Source organism: Rana temporaria, chromosome 10, assembly GCF_905171775.1.
Source record: "Rana temporaria chromosome 10, aRanTem1.1, whole genome shotgun sequence".
Taxonomy (NCBI): domain Eukaryota; kingdom Metazoa; phylum Chordata; class Amphibia; order Anura; family Ranidae; genus Rana; species Rana temporaria.
The window spans coordinates 109,100,403-109,117,853 of NC_053498.1; the positions used below are offsets into that span (position 1 = coordinate 109,100,403).

Sequence of the window (17,451 nt, forward strand, 5' to 3'; positions counted from 1 at the left end):
AACATTCCTGCCTGCACCTCCTGACTGTTGGTTCAAGGATCGTATTCAGAGCTTGTGGTATTGATCTAATACACCATTCAAGCATTGCTGGTTCCTGCTGTCTATGTCATTCTGGAGTTCCAGTCCCGCTTATGGTCCTATTCCGGTTTCAGTGGTCCCGGTTTCCAAAGACCACAATGTCTGGCTGACTCTTTGCTGTACAGTACTAGAGTCCAACCCATCTGGTAAGCGTATTTATATCCACTACCTACCTTGATGTGATTGTGATCCTATAGAGTGCTACAGACAACTTGTATACCTGTTGTATCCCAATCATCGGATAACAGCTCACCTGTTTTTCTGCACCAATCACCTAATTGATGTCCATTCAACTTTGAGATATATACTTTTTCTTTGCACTCAGCACTGTTTGAGCTACTTGTATTTTTGTTAGTGGTTCATGTATATGCACTCATAGATGAATGTTACTACCTCACATGGTACTATATATTTGCCTCACATGGTAAATACCTTATATGGTACTATATATTTTTTTAAATTTTAGTTTGTCAGCGCTACATTTTTCGTTTACTATTTTTGCTGGCTTTGTTCGTTTGTTTGTATGTAGCAGCTAGACACTTCTTTTTTGAACTAGCGCAGTTTTTTCTTTTTTTATTCAAAATTTGTTGCTGCCAAGAGACACTGTCCCTTGCTCTATCTGAGCCCTCACTTTGTTGTTGTAATCAAGGTGGTATGGGAATCTCTTCCTGGTGACCTCCTCCCTGTTCTGGTCAGATGGCCAGTCATCAGGCCAGAATGCTGGTATGTAGGCAGGGCAGTGATGTCATCCCTCCAAGTAAGCTCTGACACCATCTGACATGAAAACATATTTTGAGTGGGCTCCTGAAGCAAGGAGGCAGGTCACGGAGGTAAGTATGCTTTGGTGGGAGGGAGGTCACTCTGCTATTTCCTCTTGCCAACATGTCCCTTGTAAAAATATGAGCATTGCAGCACAGCTGACTGGCAGCTTCTACCTATGCCAGTCAAATCTCTGCAGTGCAGGGCATTGTGATAGACGAGAGACAATCCTGTCATTTACCCACCTGGTTCTCTCAGCTTGTCTATTCACAGAGCACTTTGAATGCTACAGACAGAATTGGTGGTTAACTGACAAAGGAAGAGTAAAGGGCAGACAAAGAACAGGATTCCAATTGCAAGAGGGTCACATCCCGCATTGCGGAAAGTTTGGCAGTGACAGTATCTGGCATGAATGCAGTAAGGATTATTACCTAGAACAGCCATCAGGAACGTGGAGAACCATACTTAACAGGTTACTTATCTGCACACAGCAAAAGCCAGAAAAAAAGATGTGTTCTTGGAGTTTTGCTTCAATTGGTCACCACAGTACTACAAAAGGTTAAAGTGACACTAAACACACACTGTTACTTTGTCCCTTCTATTTCTGTATGTGGATGGTGGCACTGTAGTTATTTTAATAATAAAAAAAAAGTACCCTTTTCCTAATCAATATACAGCTGTCACATGACCCAGATCTTTCCCAGCCTGTCTGCAGGTAAACATAAGCAGGGGGAACTTCTAGTCCTCTGCTGCTAGTCACATGTTCAAAAAAAAAAAAAACACCCTTTGGAATACAGAGTCAATTAATATCAGTCAACTGTTTTAAAATGTCATACAAATATATATTTGAAATCAGATCTTTTTTATTTTTTGTCAATAACATGGTGTGGTGGATTTCTGCCAGACACAGGCTGTCACGCACCCCTCCAGCCTGTGTCTTAGAATAGGAGGGAGGTGAAGCCTCCAATAATCTACATGTAATATCCTGCCCCCACTGTATTTAGCTGGTTAGTGGGCATAGAGTAGGAGGAAGTGGGCTGTCACCACTGTGTATACGCCAACATGTTTGACTCTATAGTTACATGGGCTGCTCAGATGTGATAGGGTGGTAATGGAGGAGGAGGAGGAAGAAGAGGAGGAAGAAGAGGAAGAAGAAGAGGAGGAAGAAGAAGAAGAGGAGGAAGAAGAAGAAGAAGAAGAAGAAGAAGAAGAAGAAGAAGAAGAAGAAGAGGAGGAGGAGGAGGAGGAGGAGGAGGAGGAAGAAGAAGAAGAAGAAGAGGAGGAGGAGGAGGAGGAGGAGGAGGAGGAGGAAGAAGAGGAGGAGGAGGAGGAGGAAGAAGAGGAGGAGGAGGAGGAGGAAGAAGAGGAGGAGGAGGAGGAGGAGGAGGAGGAGGAGGAGGAGGAGGAAGAAGAAGAGGAGGAGGAGGAGGAGGAGGAGGAGGAGGAGGAGGAAGAAGAAGAGGAGGAGGAGGAGGAGGAGGAGGAGGAGGAAGAAGAGGAGGAGGAGGAGGAGGAGGAGGAGGAGGAGGAGGAGGAAGAAGAAGAAGAAGAAGAAGAAGAAGAAGAAGAAGAGGAGGAGGAGGAGGAGGAGGAGGAGGAGGAAGAAGAAGAAGAAGAGGAGGAGGAGGAGGAGGAGGAGGAGGAGGAGGAGGAGGAAGAAGAAGAAGAAGAAGAAGAAGAAGAGGAGGAGGAGGAAGAAGAAGAGGAGGAGGAGGAGGAGGAGGAGGAGGAGGAGGAGGAGGAGGAGGAGGAGGAGGAGGAGGAGGAGGAAGAAGAAGAAGAAGAAGAAGAAGAAGAAGAAGAAGAAGAAGAAGAAGAAGAAGAAGAAGAAGAGGAGGAGGAGGAAGAAGAGGAAGAGGAAGAGGAAGAAGAAGAAGAAGAAGAAGAAGAAGAAGAAGAAGAAGAAGAAGAAGAAGAAGAAGAAGAAGAAGAAGAAGAAGAAGAAGAAGAAGAAGAAGAAGAAGAAGAAGAAGAAGAAGAAGAAGAAGAAGAAGAAGAAGAAGAAGAAGAAGAAGAAGAAGAAGAAGAAGAAGAAGAAGAAGAAGAAGAAGAAGAAGAAGAAGAAGAAGAAGAAGAAGAAGAAGAAGAAGAAGAAGAAGAAGAAGAAGAAGAAGAAGAAGAAGAAGAAGAAGAAGAAGAAGAAGAAGAAGAAGAAGAAGAAGAAGAAGAAGAAGAAGAAGAAGATTATTAGTGGAGCTCTAATTTTCTATTTATTTGGTGGTGATGGGGAACACTTATTTTACCACCTACATTTTAAACAAAGCAAAACAGCCCCAAAGCATATTGTTTTGAATAACTCAGATTCCATGAAGGCAACATGGGTGTACAATTTATCTTTACAAGGCAGCCCATCCCAAGAAAAAGCTCAAGTGGTTGATGTAAAATGAGGGAACAATTAGATCTGTGTGTGCGCATGGAGGTGCGTTGTTTGGATTGATAGGCACATGTGTTGTCAAGCATCAACATGCATTTCCTTTATGTGTCGGCGTTTTATTGACAAGCATTTCTAATGCATTTTCCCCCTTTTAGGTTTGGAGTGGAGAGTTAACAGCCATTAACCAAAGCTTGTTAAACTCTGCCACCAATGCATCAAAACACATTTACCATGCGTGTGAATGCACTAACATTGACTTATATGGGCCTCCAAAATCACTAAAAACACAGTGCATTAAAAACACATGTGCATTAAAGAGCTACAGTGTAATTGTGCCCTTAAGGATCTTACCTTCAGCACTGGGTTGAGATACGTGTCTTGCCTGTGTCTGCAGACCTTATTTAGTACCAAGAATGCTAAAACTCTGACGGTTTCTTCTCCTGTACTCCAAAGAACAATGGCTTGCTGCACAAAGGAAAATGCATGATCACTACAAACACCTTATAAAGAAATAACTCAAAAAGTGAACATTGGGGAATATGTAGAAAGTTAATATTGCCTAAGCAGTACTCATGTGACTGGGCCTAGGAACACGCTTTCTGTTGGCTTATATGCACACAGTCAGCACATCAAAGCAATATCCAACCCTCTCTATTATACTAAAGAATTGGAGGGTTCTCCTTTATTAAAGCTTAAAACAGATCAAAGAAAACGATCCCCCTGTGCACCTTTCCATCCTGTCGCATACACAATTGTTCATACTGCCCCAAACCTTTAGTGCCTTGTTCAGAGCTCAGTAGGATTGAATGAAGAATGACAGCTGTATATGCAGAAGACATTGCTTCCTAAAATAGGTATTAGATACACATTCAGTATGCAACTAAATTCTTCTGTGACTTGCCAAAAATACAAGTGATATCCATCTTTCATTTTTACATAAACAGCATTTCTGAAATGTCTTTTCTACTCACATTTCTTGCAAAGCACAAAGCAAACAATTGCTTTACTAAAAGACTTGCCAAGGCTGAACATGTGCTAATTTTGGAGTAACATAACCATTTTAGCATGTACTAAAGTGGATCTAAACCGGATTCATGAAATTTAACATTGGCACATAACCTGTAGTGTTTACTTCTCTCTCTCCAAAGCCCTAGGTTCTGTGTCTTTCTGCTGCTCTATTGCTCTGTTATAAGCATAACTTCTGACAAGCTCTCCGACACAGGAGATAAAAGCAGTTGAAAATTTGTGTCGGGGAGGGAACTTAAAAGGGGTTGTAAAGGTAGAATTTTCTTTTCCTAGGTAATGCAAGGCTTTCTCCCTGGTGTGGAGTGTCGTGCTCGCCCCCTCCCTTGGACTACAGGAGAGTCAGGACGCTCTCTATGTTGCAGATAGAGAAAAGAGCTGTGTGTTAGTGGGCATTCTGACTCTCCTGTAGTCCAAGGGAGGGTGCAAGCACGACACTCAACACCAGGGAGAAAGCCTTGCATTACTGTGTGGAGTTACAGACAGAAGAACAGGAAGTGAGGATTTCTCAGAAGAAATAAGGACATTTAAAAGTAAAATCGAAGGATGAGGTAAGTAAAGGAGGACTGCACTAAGGTAAAGAAAGCTACTTAGGGGGAAAAAAATAATTGTACCTTTACAACCGCTTTAAGAGAATGAGAGCTGGTCTATTTACAGCACAGCTCTGCAAGCATCTTTGTTCCTCTGCCTATGGGGGGGGGGGGGGGCAGAGGGAGGGGGGCCTTTCCTCCAATCAGTTCACACACAGTGTATGCACAGATTGCCCTCCCAATGCCGAAAAAGGAAGAACATTTTCTAACACGATGTGCACTTTCTAAAGAGTCTAAAAAGCTGAAGACAGCAGATAAACATGTTAAACATACGTAGGAGGATTTGTTTCATCTCTGCATATCATCTGAGGCTGTACACTTTACTGGGTATATCTGAGGGTTTAAATCCGCTTTAACCAGTTCCCTACCGCCGTATTGTAGAATGACAGTGGCAGGAACCCTCCCTCCCTTCGGACGTCGTATAACGTCTTTTCTTACCAGCATTGTGGCAAGCGCACGCTTGCCGCTACACTGTGGTCCCAGTGCGCATGCCCAGCAGCCCCCGGGCACCCGTGATTGCTCTTCACAGCGCAGGGACGTGGATTGGTGTGTGTAAATACACAGATCCTTGTCCTGTCAGGGGAGAGGAGAACTGATCCTATGTTCTTTGTATATAGGAACAACGATTGTTCGCCTCCTCTCATGAATCCCCTCCCCCCTACAGTTAGAATCACTCCCTAGGACAGCCCTCAAAAAATCCACTTGCCTGCTCGCATTTTGTGAATGGATTTTGAGGTCTGGCGAGGAAGGGCTGCCTGGGAGCCGGGGGTTGAGTACCGCCGGCAGCCTGTGTGTAATGGGAGTCCTTCTCCCAGGGACCGCAGAGGGGGAAGAGAGAAAGCCGCCCAGGTGTTTAGAGCGCAGCACGAGGAACACAGGATAACAGTTTTCATTTTAATTGCCGTGTTCCCCGCCGCTCGCTATCAGATCCAGCCCCGCCTCCTGGTCCCAGCACTTTGATAGACAGTTCATCCGTCCAATCCTGGTGACGGGTGATCTGTCAATCAAAGTTCCCCGGCCAGGGGGCGGGGCAGAATATGATGTTGAGCGGCGGGAACATGTCAAGTGAAATGAAAACGGTTATCCTGTGTTCCCCGCGCTGTGATTACCTGGGCGGCTCTCCTCCCCTGCACACAGGAACCAGGTAGGCTGCATAGTGGACACAGGCTGCATTTGAGAACAAGGAATAAGAAAGGTGCACAGGTTAGAGGTGTCAGTACACAGCAAACAATGCAACAGTACGGGTCCCCCTGCTTGGGGGAGGAAACTAAATACACACAGCTGTTCCAAAGTTTTCTAGTTCTCATCCATCTCACGTTGTATGTCTGTCTCTAGCTGGAAAGTTTCCTGCTCTCTCTCTCCATCTCCAAAACACAGGCTGCGTTTGGTGGACATGGGCTGGCTGGATGGGGCAACTGGTGGCGAGTAACCCTTGAGGACTGGCTAGTAGCTCAGGGCTTGAAATTTTGAGCCCTGCCCTAGGACACACAATTAACCCCTTCCCTGTCTGTCACATTTATACAGTAAGTGGTGGATTTTTATAGCACTGATCGCTGTATAAATGTGAATGGTCCCAAAAGAGTGTCAAAAGTGTCCGATATGTCCGCCGCAAAGTCAGTCACGATAAAAAAATAAAATTAATTAATTAAAAAAAAAAAAACAACGCAGGTCGACGCCATTGGTAGTAAAAAACAAAATGCCATAAATCTATCCCCTTTTTTGTAGACACTATAACTTTTGCGCAAACCACTCAATATACGCTTATTGCGGTTTTTTTTACCAAAAATATGAAGAATACATATCTAAACTGAGGAAAAAAATAACAAATAAATAAATTGGGATATTTATTATAACAAAAAGTTAAAAATAGTGTTTGTTTGTTTTTAAACGTTCACTTTTTTTGTTTATAGAGCAAAATAAAATAAAAAAACGCAGAGTAGATCAAATACCACCAAAAGAAAGCTCTATTTGTGGGAGGAAAAGATGATCACATTTGGGTACAACGTCGCATGACCGCACAATTGTCAAAGTGTGATAGCGCTGAAAGCTGAAAATTGGCCTGGGCAGGAAGGGAATGAAAATGCCCTGTATTGAAGTGGTTAAAGTAAAACGTGAATCCAACGCATCGTTTCTCAACTCCAGTCCTCAAGGCGCCCCAACAGGTCACGTTTTCAGGATTTCGCTCAAAGATGGTGGCTGTGGTAATTACTAAGTGAAACTGATCAAATCAACTGTGCAAAATAATGGAAAGCCTGAAAACATGACATGTTGGGGCACCTTGAGGACTGAAGTTGAGAAACACTGATCTAACTTACCTTTAAGAGCTGACGGGTGTGTTTCGGGAAGCACAGGTAAAAATTCACAGTGTTGATCACATGCTGAAGAAGAGCTGCACCAACTGTGGCTTCTGTCAGACAAGTCAGGAGCTGAGAAAAATCAAATTATGCAGTTAATACATAGCTATTGTTAAAACAGATAGCGTCACCACAATATACTACTGTACAGTGGCGGCTGGAAAAGTTTTAGGATGGGAGGGGGGGGGGGGCGCAAGACCACGCCCAGTCTCAAGAGCATGGAGGAGATTCCAGGAGACAGGAAGTTATTCTAGGAGAGCTGGACAGGGCTGTAGAAGGTCCTTAACCCATCAGCAGGACCGGTATATTTTCTTTTGTGCAAGGAGGAACAGGATGAGCACTGCCAGAGCTCTACAAAATGACCTCCAGCAGGCCACTGGTGTGAATGGCTCTGACCAAACAATCAAACAGATTTCATGAGGATGGCCTGAGGGACTGAAGTCCTCTAGTGGGCCCTGTACTCACTGCCGGGCACGGTGAAGCCTGATTGACATTTGCCATTGAACACCAGAATTGGCAGGTCCACCACCAGTGACCTGTGCTTTTCAAAGATGAGAGCAGGTTCACCCTGAGCACATGCAACAGCATGAAAGGGTCTGAAGAAGCTGTGGAGAACGTCATGCTGTCTGTAACGTTCAGCATGACTGGTTTTGATGGTGGGTCAGTGGAGGCATATCCATAGAGGGAAACACAAACCTCAACAGGCTAGACCAGGGATCTCCAAACTACAGCCCTCCAGCTGTTGTGGAACTACACGTCCCATGAGGCATTGTAAAACTGACATTCACAGACATGACTAGGCATGATGGGAATTGTAGTTCCTGAACAACTGGAGGGACATAGTTTGGAGACTCCTGGGTTAGACAATGACACACTGACTGGCAGTAGGTATAGGGATGAAATCCTTGGACCCATTGTCGGACCCTACGCTGCTGCAATGGTTCCCTGGGTCCTCCTGGTGCACGACAATGCCCGGCCTCATGTGGCGAGAGTATGCAGCCAGTTCCTGGAGGATGAAGGAATTTATACCATTGACTGGCCCCCACACTCTCCTGACCTAAATCCAATAGCATACCTCTGGGACAATATGTGTCTATCCATCCAATGCTGCCAGGTTGCACCTCAGTTTGTTCAGGAGCTCAGTGATGCTCTGGTCCAGATCAGGGAGGAAAAACCCCAAGGACACCATCCAGGGTCTCTCTATAGGAGCATGCCCTGAAAATGGACTAGCCTGCTGCATAATTTTTTCACACAAAAAATGGTCTATAATTTTAATGGTAGGTTTATTTTAACAGTGAGAGACAGAACACAAAAGAAAATCCAGAAAAACGCATTTCAAAAAAGTTTTTTAATTGATTTGCATTTCAATGAGTGAAATAATTATTTGATCCCCTATAAATCAGCAAGATTTCTGGCTCCCAGGTGTCTTCTATACATGCAACGAGCTGAGATTAGGAGAACTCTTAAAGGGAGTGCTCCTCATCTCAACTTGGTACCTGTATAAAAGACAGCTGTCCACAAAATCAATAAGATTTCAATCTCTTCACCATGGCCAAGACCAAAGAGCTGCCCAAGAGGATGTCAGGGACAAGATTGTACACCTACAAGACCACCGCCAAGCAGCTTGGTGAGGAGGTGACAACTGTAAGAAACCCAAAATAACCGTCAATCTCCCTCAGTCTGGGGCTCCATGCAAGATCTCACCTCGTGGAGTTTCAATGATCACACGAATGGTGGGGAATCAGACCAGAACTACACAGGAGAATCTTGTCAATGATCTTAAAGCAGCGGGAACCATAGTCATCAAGAAAACAATTGGCAACACACTACGCCACGAAGGACTGAAATCTTGCAGCCCCCGCAAGTTCCCCCTACTCAAGAAATCAAATGAACAGGTCTGTATGAAGTTTGCTAATGAAAATCTGAATGATTCAGAGGAGAACTGGGTGAAAGTGTTGTGGTCAGATAAGACCAAAATCAAGCTCTTTGGCATCATCTAAACTCGCTGTGTTTGAAAGAGGAATGCTAGATATGACCCCAAGAGCATCATCCCCTCCTTCAAACATGGAGGTGGTAACATTATGCTTAGGAGGGGGGGGGGTTCTAAGGGGGCAGGACTGCATCAAAGGCATGGGTCATGGATGGGTATTCCAGCATGACAATGACCCAAAACACACGGCCAAGGGAACAAATGAGTGGCTTAAGAAGAAGCACATTAAGGTCCTGGAGTGGCCTAGCCAGTCTCCAAACCTTAATCCCATAAAAAATAAGTTGAGGGAGCTGAAGGTTCGAGTTACTAAAACATCACCCTCGAAAACCTTAATGACTTGGAGAGGATCTGCAAAGAGTGGGACAAAATCCCTCCTGAGATGTGTGCAAACCTGGTGGCCAACTACAAGAACCGTCTGATCTCCGATTGCCAATAAGGGTTTTCCAAAAGTAACAAGTCATGTTTTGTGAAGGGGTCAAATACTTATTTTACTCATTAAAATACAAATCAATTTAAAGCTCTATTGAAATGCTTTTTTCTGGATTTTTTGTGTTATTCTGTGTCTCACTGTGAAAATAAACCTATCATTAAATTATAGATTAATAATTTCTTTGTCATTGGGCACACACCCAAAATCAGCAGGGGATCAAATAATTTTTTCCCCTCACTGCTTACGTGTAATAAATATATATCCCTATGATTGCCAGAGTTGGCACGCCACAGTAATTATACAGTGGCGGGGCAGCTAATAGTTAAAAGGATCCAACTACCACTTGCTATTCTGGAGCTAAACAGAAGCAGGGAAATCCATTTTAGAAGTACTAACAGAACCCCTGCCTGCTAAAGCAATTTGATTATTTTAAGCAAATATATAAGGGTGGCAATCCTGCTGCAAAGGACACAGATTAGCGGGGCGCAGGGGTTAAAAACTTGTAACACTTTACTTGTAAACAATAGTATCACTTAAAAGGGAGGCAGAGTTGCCAGGCTGGCCAATATCGCCATCAGCAGGTCTTGTGCTTAGTCCTGGGCACACTCATCACACGATCCTTTATTCCCATCTTGCCATGCTGACACATCTCTCTGCACGGTAAACCAACAAAAGTCTACTCCCCTGAAAGGAATACTATTGTTTACAAATAAAGTTTTACATGTTTTAGATCCCCTACTACTATGTTTCACTTTGCATGTTACTGTCAAAGTGCTCTGTTGGAGGAGTTGGAGGAGTTGCCGGTTTGTTTTTTGCTCTTGAAGTTTCATTCCCATGTTGACTCAAGGATGCATTATGAACTATAGAGTGAAGTGAGCCGTTGTACTGAACGCCGGATAGCATCTTTTATTGCTGTCAAAATAAAAACTTCTGGGTGTGTTAGACAGGGAGTACTAAGGGCTGCTCAGAGCTTCGTTAAGCCATCAGTTTGTTTCAGCAGCGTGGAGAAAAATATAAGGTGGGCACTAAATGCCAATCATCTTTGTTTATAGCTTTATGTTGCAACATGTGATTTTCAAACATGCTACTGAAACACAGTGATGGTAAGGAGACCGGAAGTTAGTGGGAGGCACTTGTGCTGCAAGTAGTCCATAATGGCTCTAGTTTTGGTGCTAGACTGTTACCCTGATATATTTGCCTAACAGAGTCAAATTGCAGCAAAAGGCAGGAATTCTGAAAGTTCTCCCAATACATACTCTCTACCTGCATCTAGTTAACAGCGTAGCAGGAGATGACACAGGGCGGACCATGTGAAAACTCTATATTTCTGTGTAAAATAACAACACTAGTAGGACAGGACTTCAATGTCAGTGTTTCAAGCATCTAATATACAAGAACCCCCCCCCCCAATCAGCATCTTCATATCCCAAACAAGGCAGGGCTGATTAAAATGTTCAATTCAAGAAATGTATGATGGTAGGTATTGCAATATTTTTTTGTTATAGTCCAATATATGAATGTCTTAAGCATATCAGATTACCTGGATGACAGAGTTTAAATACATCTTAATATCCAAACGCAGCTTCTTCCAAAGAGCACAGCTTGATGGATTCGATAACCTTACAAACAAAAAAGTCATAGGTTAATTGTGGATTAGCTGGTATCACCTATCAGTGTCTGAGGACAGAAAAATGTTTGAGTTGATGAAATGAGGAGCTGGAGTGAATGTGTACATGAATGGTTACAAATGGGAATCCTCCAGAACATTTTTGGATTAGAATGGATCATGTCATTCTTACTCCCAAAACACAACACAGTATTCCACTAAAACACACATGGACACAAGCGGTGTGCTGTATGCTGTCATCTTTTCCTCTATCGCTGCATATTTTTCACTGTAGTAGCAAGTTTAGAACCTGACCCAAATTTGGAAATAAATAATATCATTGAGCGACTTTACAAATCTATATCCCTGACTGAAGAATATGCAGGAGTTCCAAAAAGAAAGGCTGCGGAAGTTTGTACAAATTCTGTTCTTGTGATGCCATGCCCGCCATTACTGTCTAATTCAGACATACCTTCTGCATATGGCTAGGCCGGGTTCACACCTATGCGAATTGAGTGCGGCTTAAACCGCATCCAATACGCAGAACATTTCTAAATACATTGTTTTCAATAAGGCTGGTTCACATATGTGCGATGCATTTGCACTGCGCATTGCCGAAAAAAGCGTGTGCGTATTTTAGGCCTTGCGGTGCGGCTCAGGTGCGAATTCAGGCCCATTATCTTCTATAGGTACCCAGCTGATTCGCAGATGTGTTCATTTCTCTTCAGGATTTGTCTCATTCAGCTCAATACACTTGCCCCCTCCCCCTCCCCTCCCCTCTCCCAGGTCTCCAAATTTGCAGATAATCTGCAGCTAAAACGCAGTGGATCTGCTGAACAGTTCTCTTATCTCTCTGCAGAGATGAGAGAGCTGAAATTTGCACCGCACTAGTGTGAATCCGGCCTAAAAGACCAAGTTCACCTTTCTGAACATTTTACACCCATATATGCTGGACCTTCAGAGTGCATGCTCCAGCGATGTCAGCGGCTGCATCAAGGGTGAATATCTCCTAAATGGTGCACGTTTAGGGGATATTAATTTTGCCTGTAGGTAAAAATAACAAAGCAGGCTTTACTACTGCTTTAAATTTAGCTGTATATTTCTTGCTACTACCATAACCTTCCAACAAACAACAACCCAAATTAAATTCTCCCGCTCCTGTCGATCACATCGATAACACATATGTGTATGTTAGCTGTTGTTTGTACCTGTAGTAAAGCTTAAAAACAATGCTGGCATTTTGCCTTTTTTTGTTTTATCCTGACACTAATGCCGCGTACACACGATCGTTTTTCGGGTTAAGTTTTTTTTTAATGTCATTAAAAACGATCGTGTGTAGGCTTCAGAGCATTTTTCGGGTTCTGAAAAACGGCCAAACTTTTTTTCCAACATGCTCTATTTTTTCACAACGTTTTTAACGGTCAAAAATGGTCGTGTGTGGGATTTAACGACGTGAAAAATCTGTGCATGCTCAGAAGCAAGTTATGAGACGGGAGCGCTCGTTCTGGTAAAACTATCGTTCGTAATGGAGTAAGCACATTCATCACGCTGTAACAGACAGTAAAAGCCGATTCGCGCTTTTCTAACACGAAATCAGCTAAAGCAGCCCAAATGGTGGCGTCATCCGAATGGAACTTCCCCTTTATAGTGCCGTCGTACGTGTTGTACGTCACCGCGCTTTACTAGAGCATTTTTTTTTTTCACGATCGTGTGTAGGCAAGGGCGTTTTAATGATCGGGTTGAAAAAAACGTTGTTTTTTCTAGACCCTTAAAAATGTTGTTTTTTACAACCCGAAAAACGATCGTGTGTACGCGGCATAACTTACCAATACAAAAAAAAATAAAAAATCTTGTTTAAAAAAAAAAACCTGACCCAAACACTGGCCTAGATCAAACCTTTATCTAGGTATTGTTTAATTTAATTTTTTTTTATCGTTTACACATACACACACTTATTTTTTTACTCTGCAAGGAGGAGGAGAGAGCGAGCGTGAGCGATGCATCGCTCTCCTCCATTCACAGAGAGAAAACACAGGGACAGGCAACACAGTGACTGATCACTATGATAGCCAATCAGAGGCTATCACAGCAATCAGGTGACACAGAATCGGGAGTTTCTGGTCCCGATCGTTACCCTCCGTGAGACCCTGGTCTCTGTGCAGCACAAAGGAAGAAACACAAATATGCAGCCCAATGGAAAAAATCCCAGTCCATTAGGGCCACATATTTGTGTTAAATCGGCCTAAAGAGGTTAAAAATGAATGCCAAGCAAATAAATAATAAAATTATTGCAACTCTGTAGCCACCATCAGTGAATGATTTTTTTTTTTTAAATGCAATTTAAATGTAAAGAGCAAAGGTTTGCCACTACTCCCGACCAGCCCATTTGAACAAATAAGGAGCCCATCGGGAGCCAAGTCATAGGGTCACACTGGCCTTGGTTAGGAGTAGCGGCGATCCTTTCCTCTTTAGAAGAGAAGTTCATTGTCAGAATTTGAATACACAAATAAAAAAACACTCAAACTTCCACCAAATAAATTACCACTTACTTTGTTCCTTTAGAAGGCTTCATATCAAGTTTCTTCTCTAGGTGAACAAAGAGGTCTCTGATACAGAATGTCACCAGCGCATTGAAGACTAAAAACGAAAAAAAAAAAAAAAGGTCTACATGTGAATACCTTAGAACATACAAAAGGACCAAGCTTATCTAACAGGTAGGACTGCCTTACCTTCAGTGTCCGTTATTTTAAATCTGCTGGGATCGTCACCCTCGTCTCCTAGGGTTGTTGCCACTGCAGCTTTGAAAGCTTGAGCAATTTCATGAAAGAGGCGTGGCCTTAGGTCAATCTAGACACAAAATTAAAGAGATTGTAAACAAAAAACGTGTGAAAATTAAAAGGTGAAAAAACAAAAAAAATGGGAAAAATTTACAAGGAGCAGCTGGACATAGTAATCTGCCAGCTTCTATCTTCAGCTTGTTCAGGTAAAGTAGAATTTCAACATAAACCTACCTAGTCTTAAAAATGCTCCCTCCACTCTCCAAACATCTATGCCGAGTAATCTGTGCAAGAAAGGTGTGATATATAGAACACACACAAACAAGCACACTATTATTTTCAGCCTGCTTTGGTGGCTGCAGGGGAGAGGAGAGAGCGCTCAACAGCAGCCTGGAGTGTGGATATCGCACGTAGGCTCCTATGGCCCATCTTTTGTCAGGAAACCCTCTGGGACACGTTCACAACCATGATTTTTTTTTCAGCTGCTGCGTATTTGGAAAGGGCAAGGACTTTTTAACGCAAAACGGTGCTATTTTGTTATTTTTTTGGTTCAATATACTTCAATGGAGAAGCTGCAGAAAAGCATGTAATGTGTTTTTGGAGCAATTTGTGTTTTGTAATCTATCCAACAAATCGGGCCAATGTTTTTTTTAAATGATAAAAAAAAAAATTAAGGCCATTATCCGATTAATCGGAACAATAAATCGGCCAACGAATCGATTATGAATATAATCGTTAGTTGCAGCCCTAACCCTGTCTGTGCTGGAAGATGTTATCAGCTGTAAGCTAGATCTGAATACAAACGGGAAGAGTTCCAGGCAGCAAAAAAAGAAGCTCAACAGAATTACAAAAATATTTCAGCAAGAACACAGTTTATTGCAAGTGCATTTTTTGCTGCGTCTCTGGAATTCTGCTTTAAAATGCAACAAATATTCTCTGGAGGGGGGGGGGGGGTGGCGGTCGGATCCCAAGATGCAACCACCTTGATGGGCCCTACTAGTCAAGGGGGCCTGGCTATCCCAGATTGACAAATATTTTCTGGCTACACAGCTGGCAACAGCAGCTTGGTGGTTTTTCCCCAACCGTTCCAATACTTCTGCCATGTTGGAGGTGGCAGTGGTGGTTTCTTCCCTTGAAGCACTGCAGCTCCTCTTGTTCAGAGACCCGAAGGCCCCTTACCAACAAACTCCATCAATGCTTACTACCATTAGAGCCTGGACAGTGGGACTCTGGTATGAACACCTGTTGGAGAGTACCCACTCACCTAATGCTGCTCTGCTTTGGCTAAACCCATTCATGCCCCATTTTTATACGCTACCTGAACCGGGTATATGGGCCAAACATAACGTGAAGCTAATCTCACACATTTCCTCAGGTGCCGCTCTAAAATCCCTGTCACAATTGTGCTCCGATTTAAATGTCCCCCCTCCCCCGCCTTATTTATTTTGATATCTGCAGCTCTCCCATGCCTTTCTCAGTCAATTCGACCATACCTTCCTTACAGTGGCTCAATTTGCCTTTCGCACAGACTGTACGGAAAAACCCACCTCACACCTATATGCCCATCCGATTACCACATCTCTTCTTAGACTATCCTTAGAGTTAAGTGGCAGCGGGACATCACACACCTGGATGATGATGATGATAATGACGACATCCGGGATCTCCCATTCCGTACTTTGGTCACTTCACCGGACAAACTGATGCAATTTTAAAGTGTCCATAGGGCTTATTTTACACCCTCCAGATTGCATATTATGAGGCACTCTCATCCTTCCTTCAGAGTGTTGGAGATGTGACCCCTTCCCGGGTGATTTTTCCCATATTTTCTGGCCCTGCCTGGTTATCGCTAGGTTTTGGTTAGAGGTGTTGCATGTTATCAATACGGTATTGTTAACAAAAATATCCCTCTCTATGGAGATCTGTATACTGGGTGTGATAGAAAACCAGATGTTACTGTTGCAGAAAGAACACTGGTTGGCCTTTTTCTATGTCAGGAAAGCTGTTGCGCTGGAACAGGCCGGTCCCCCCTTTCATCCCCTTCTGGAAAAGTTTAATAATAGCCAACCACTCTATAAGTACACCTATGTGAGCAGGGGTTGTCCTAAGAAGTACGATCGGGTTTGGTAAAAGTGGTTAGCCAATCCTGCCACGGCATCATGATTGGTTAATACACTGCCACGGTCGCATCTTCTTTGAGTTCTTCCTTTTCCAAACTAGGATGGGGCCACCCACTGGACGCAAGCTCATATCCAGCGACGCTGTTATATTTTATTGCATGTTCTTATTTGATACAATGAGCCTCCTCTTAACCACACATCTTACTAATTCATGCGTTACCCCTGCATACCTTAGCCATAAAGGCGTTCATTTTTCTCAATCAACCTGCATTAGTAGCACGTTCCTTTTATATTCTAATGGGTTTACTTTGTTTATTTAATTTGTTTATTTTGTGTATGTGAAGAAAATTAGACATATTTCAAACTATATATGCAAGAAACATTTGTATACACACACACCTTAGCTTCTGACTTCCATTTGAACACCATTTTCAAGGTAACAAGAATTTGCTCTAGTTTTTTCCTTTTCTTAGGCTTTTCTTCTGTATCGCTTGCATCTTCAGCATCTTCATCATCGCTCTTTTCCTATATTACAAGAAATTAGATACAGTGTAGCCTGTACATTCAAGTATATAATATAACCAAGTATAAAGAAAAAAGCATTTCAATGAGAAAGTGTACAAAAGCTTAAGAAACTATTTTCAGTTCCAGGTAAAGCAATGCCTTTTGAGAGGCAACATGAATTTTTTTGTGCTGCATTATGTCACTTCCACAGGCACAAAAATAGTTGCAAGATAATTGACAGTGGTCAACTTACAGGAGATTAGAAGGCTCTCTATGAACATACCACACTCCTACCCAACAATTTCCAATTGAGAAATTGAAGGAGCCGGGTGGAAAAAAAATACACTGGAAAATAAAAAATGTAAAGTCGGTCAGCTGCATCCAATCAGATTTGTACAGTGGGGAAATTATTTGGTCCCCTGCAGATGTTTTACGATTGCCCACTTACAAAGAAATTAAAGGTCTATCATTTTCATCATAGGTGTATTTTAAATTATAGAAACTGAATATCAACCAAGAATCTAGAAATAAAAACACACAAAATACAAATGTTATAAATCGAGTTGCAGTTCAGTGAGTAAAATAAGTATTTGATCCCTTACCAGCCAAAAATAATTCTGGCTCCCACAGACTGGCTACAGTATGTTCTCATGTGGCACACAGATTAGTACTGTCAATTTAAGAAGGTGCTCCTAACAACTCGTTGTGTGTATAAAAGACACCTGTCCACAGAACCTCTTTTCTTCAATTCAAACCTCATCATCATGGGCAAGAACAAAGAGCTGTCAAAGGATGGCAGGGACAAGATTGTAGACCTGCACAAGGCTGGAATTGGCAACAAGACCT

At 42.8% G+C, this 17,451-nt stretch overlaps 1 protein-coding gene across 1 annotated transcript in view; it reads right to left on the bottom strand.

The window, feature by feature from the left end:
- The window catches only part of NOC2L (NOC2 like nucleolar associated transcriptional repressor), a 174,069-nt gene that overhangs the window by 145,858 nt on the left and 10,760 nt on the right, over positions 1 to 17,451 (bottom strand). Inside the window, exons 4-9 of the mRNA XM_040325958.1 lie at positions 16,501 to 16,626; positions 13,934 to 14,051; positions 13,754 to 13,841; positions 11,139 to 11,217; positions 7,140 to 7,250; positions 3,563 to 3,676 (exon numbers count right to left, since the gene is read on the bottom strand). Coding sequence (XP_040181892.1) covers positions 3,563 to 3,676; positions 7,140 to 7,250; positions 11,139 to 11,217; positions 13,754 to 13,841; positions 13,934 to 14,051; positions 16,501 to 16,626 — 636 coding nt within the window. The remainder of the gene's footprint in view (positions 1 to 3,562; positions 3,677 to 7,139; positions 7,251 to 11,138; positions 11,218 to 13,753; positions 13,842 to 13,933; positions 14,052 to 16,500; positions 16,627 to 17,451) is intronic.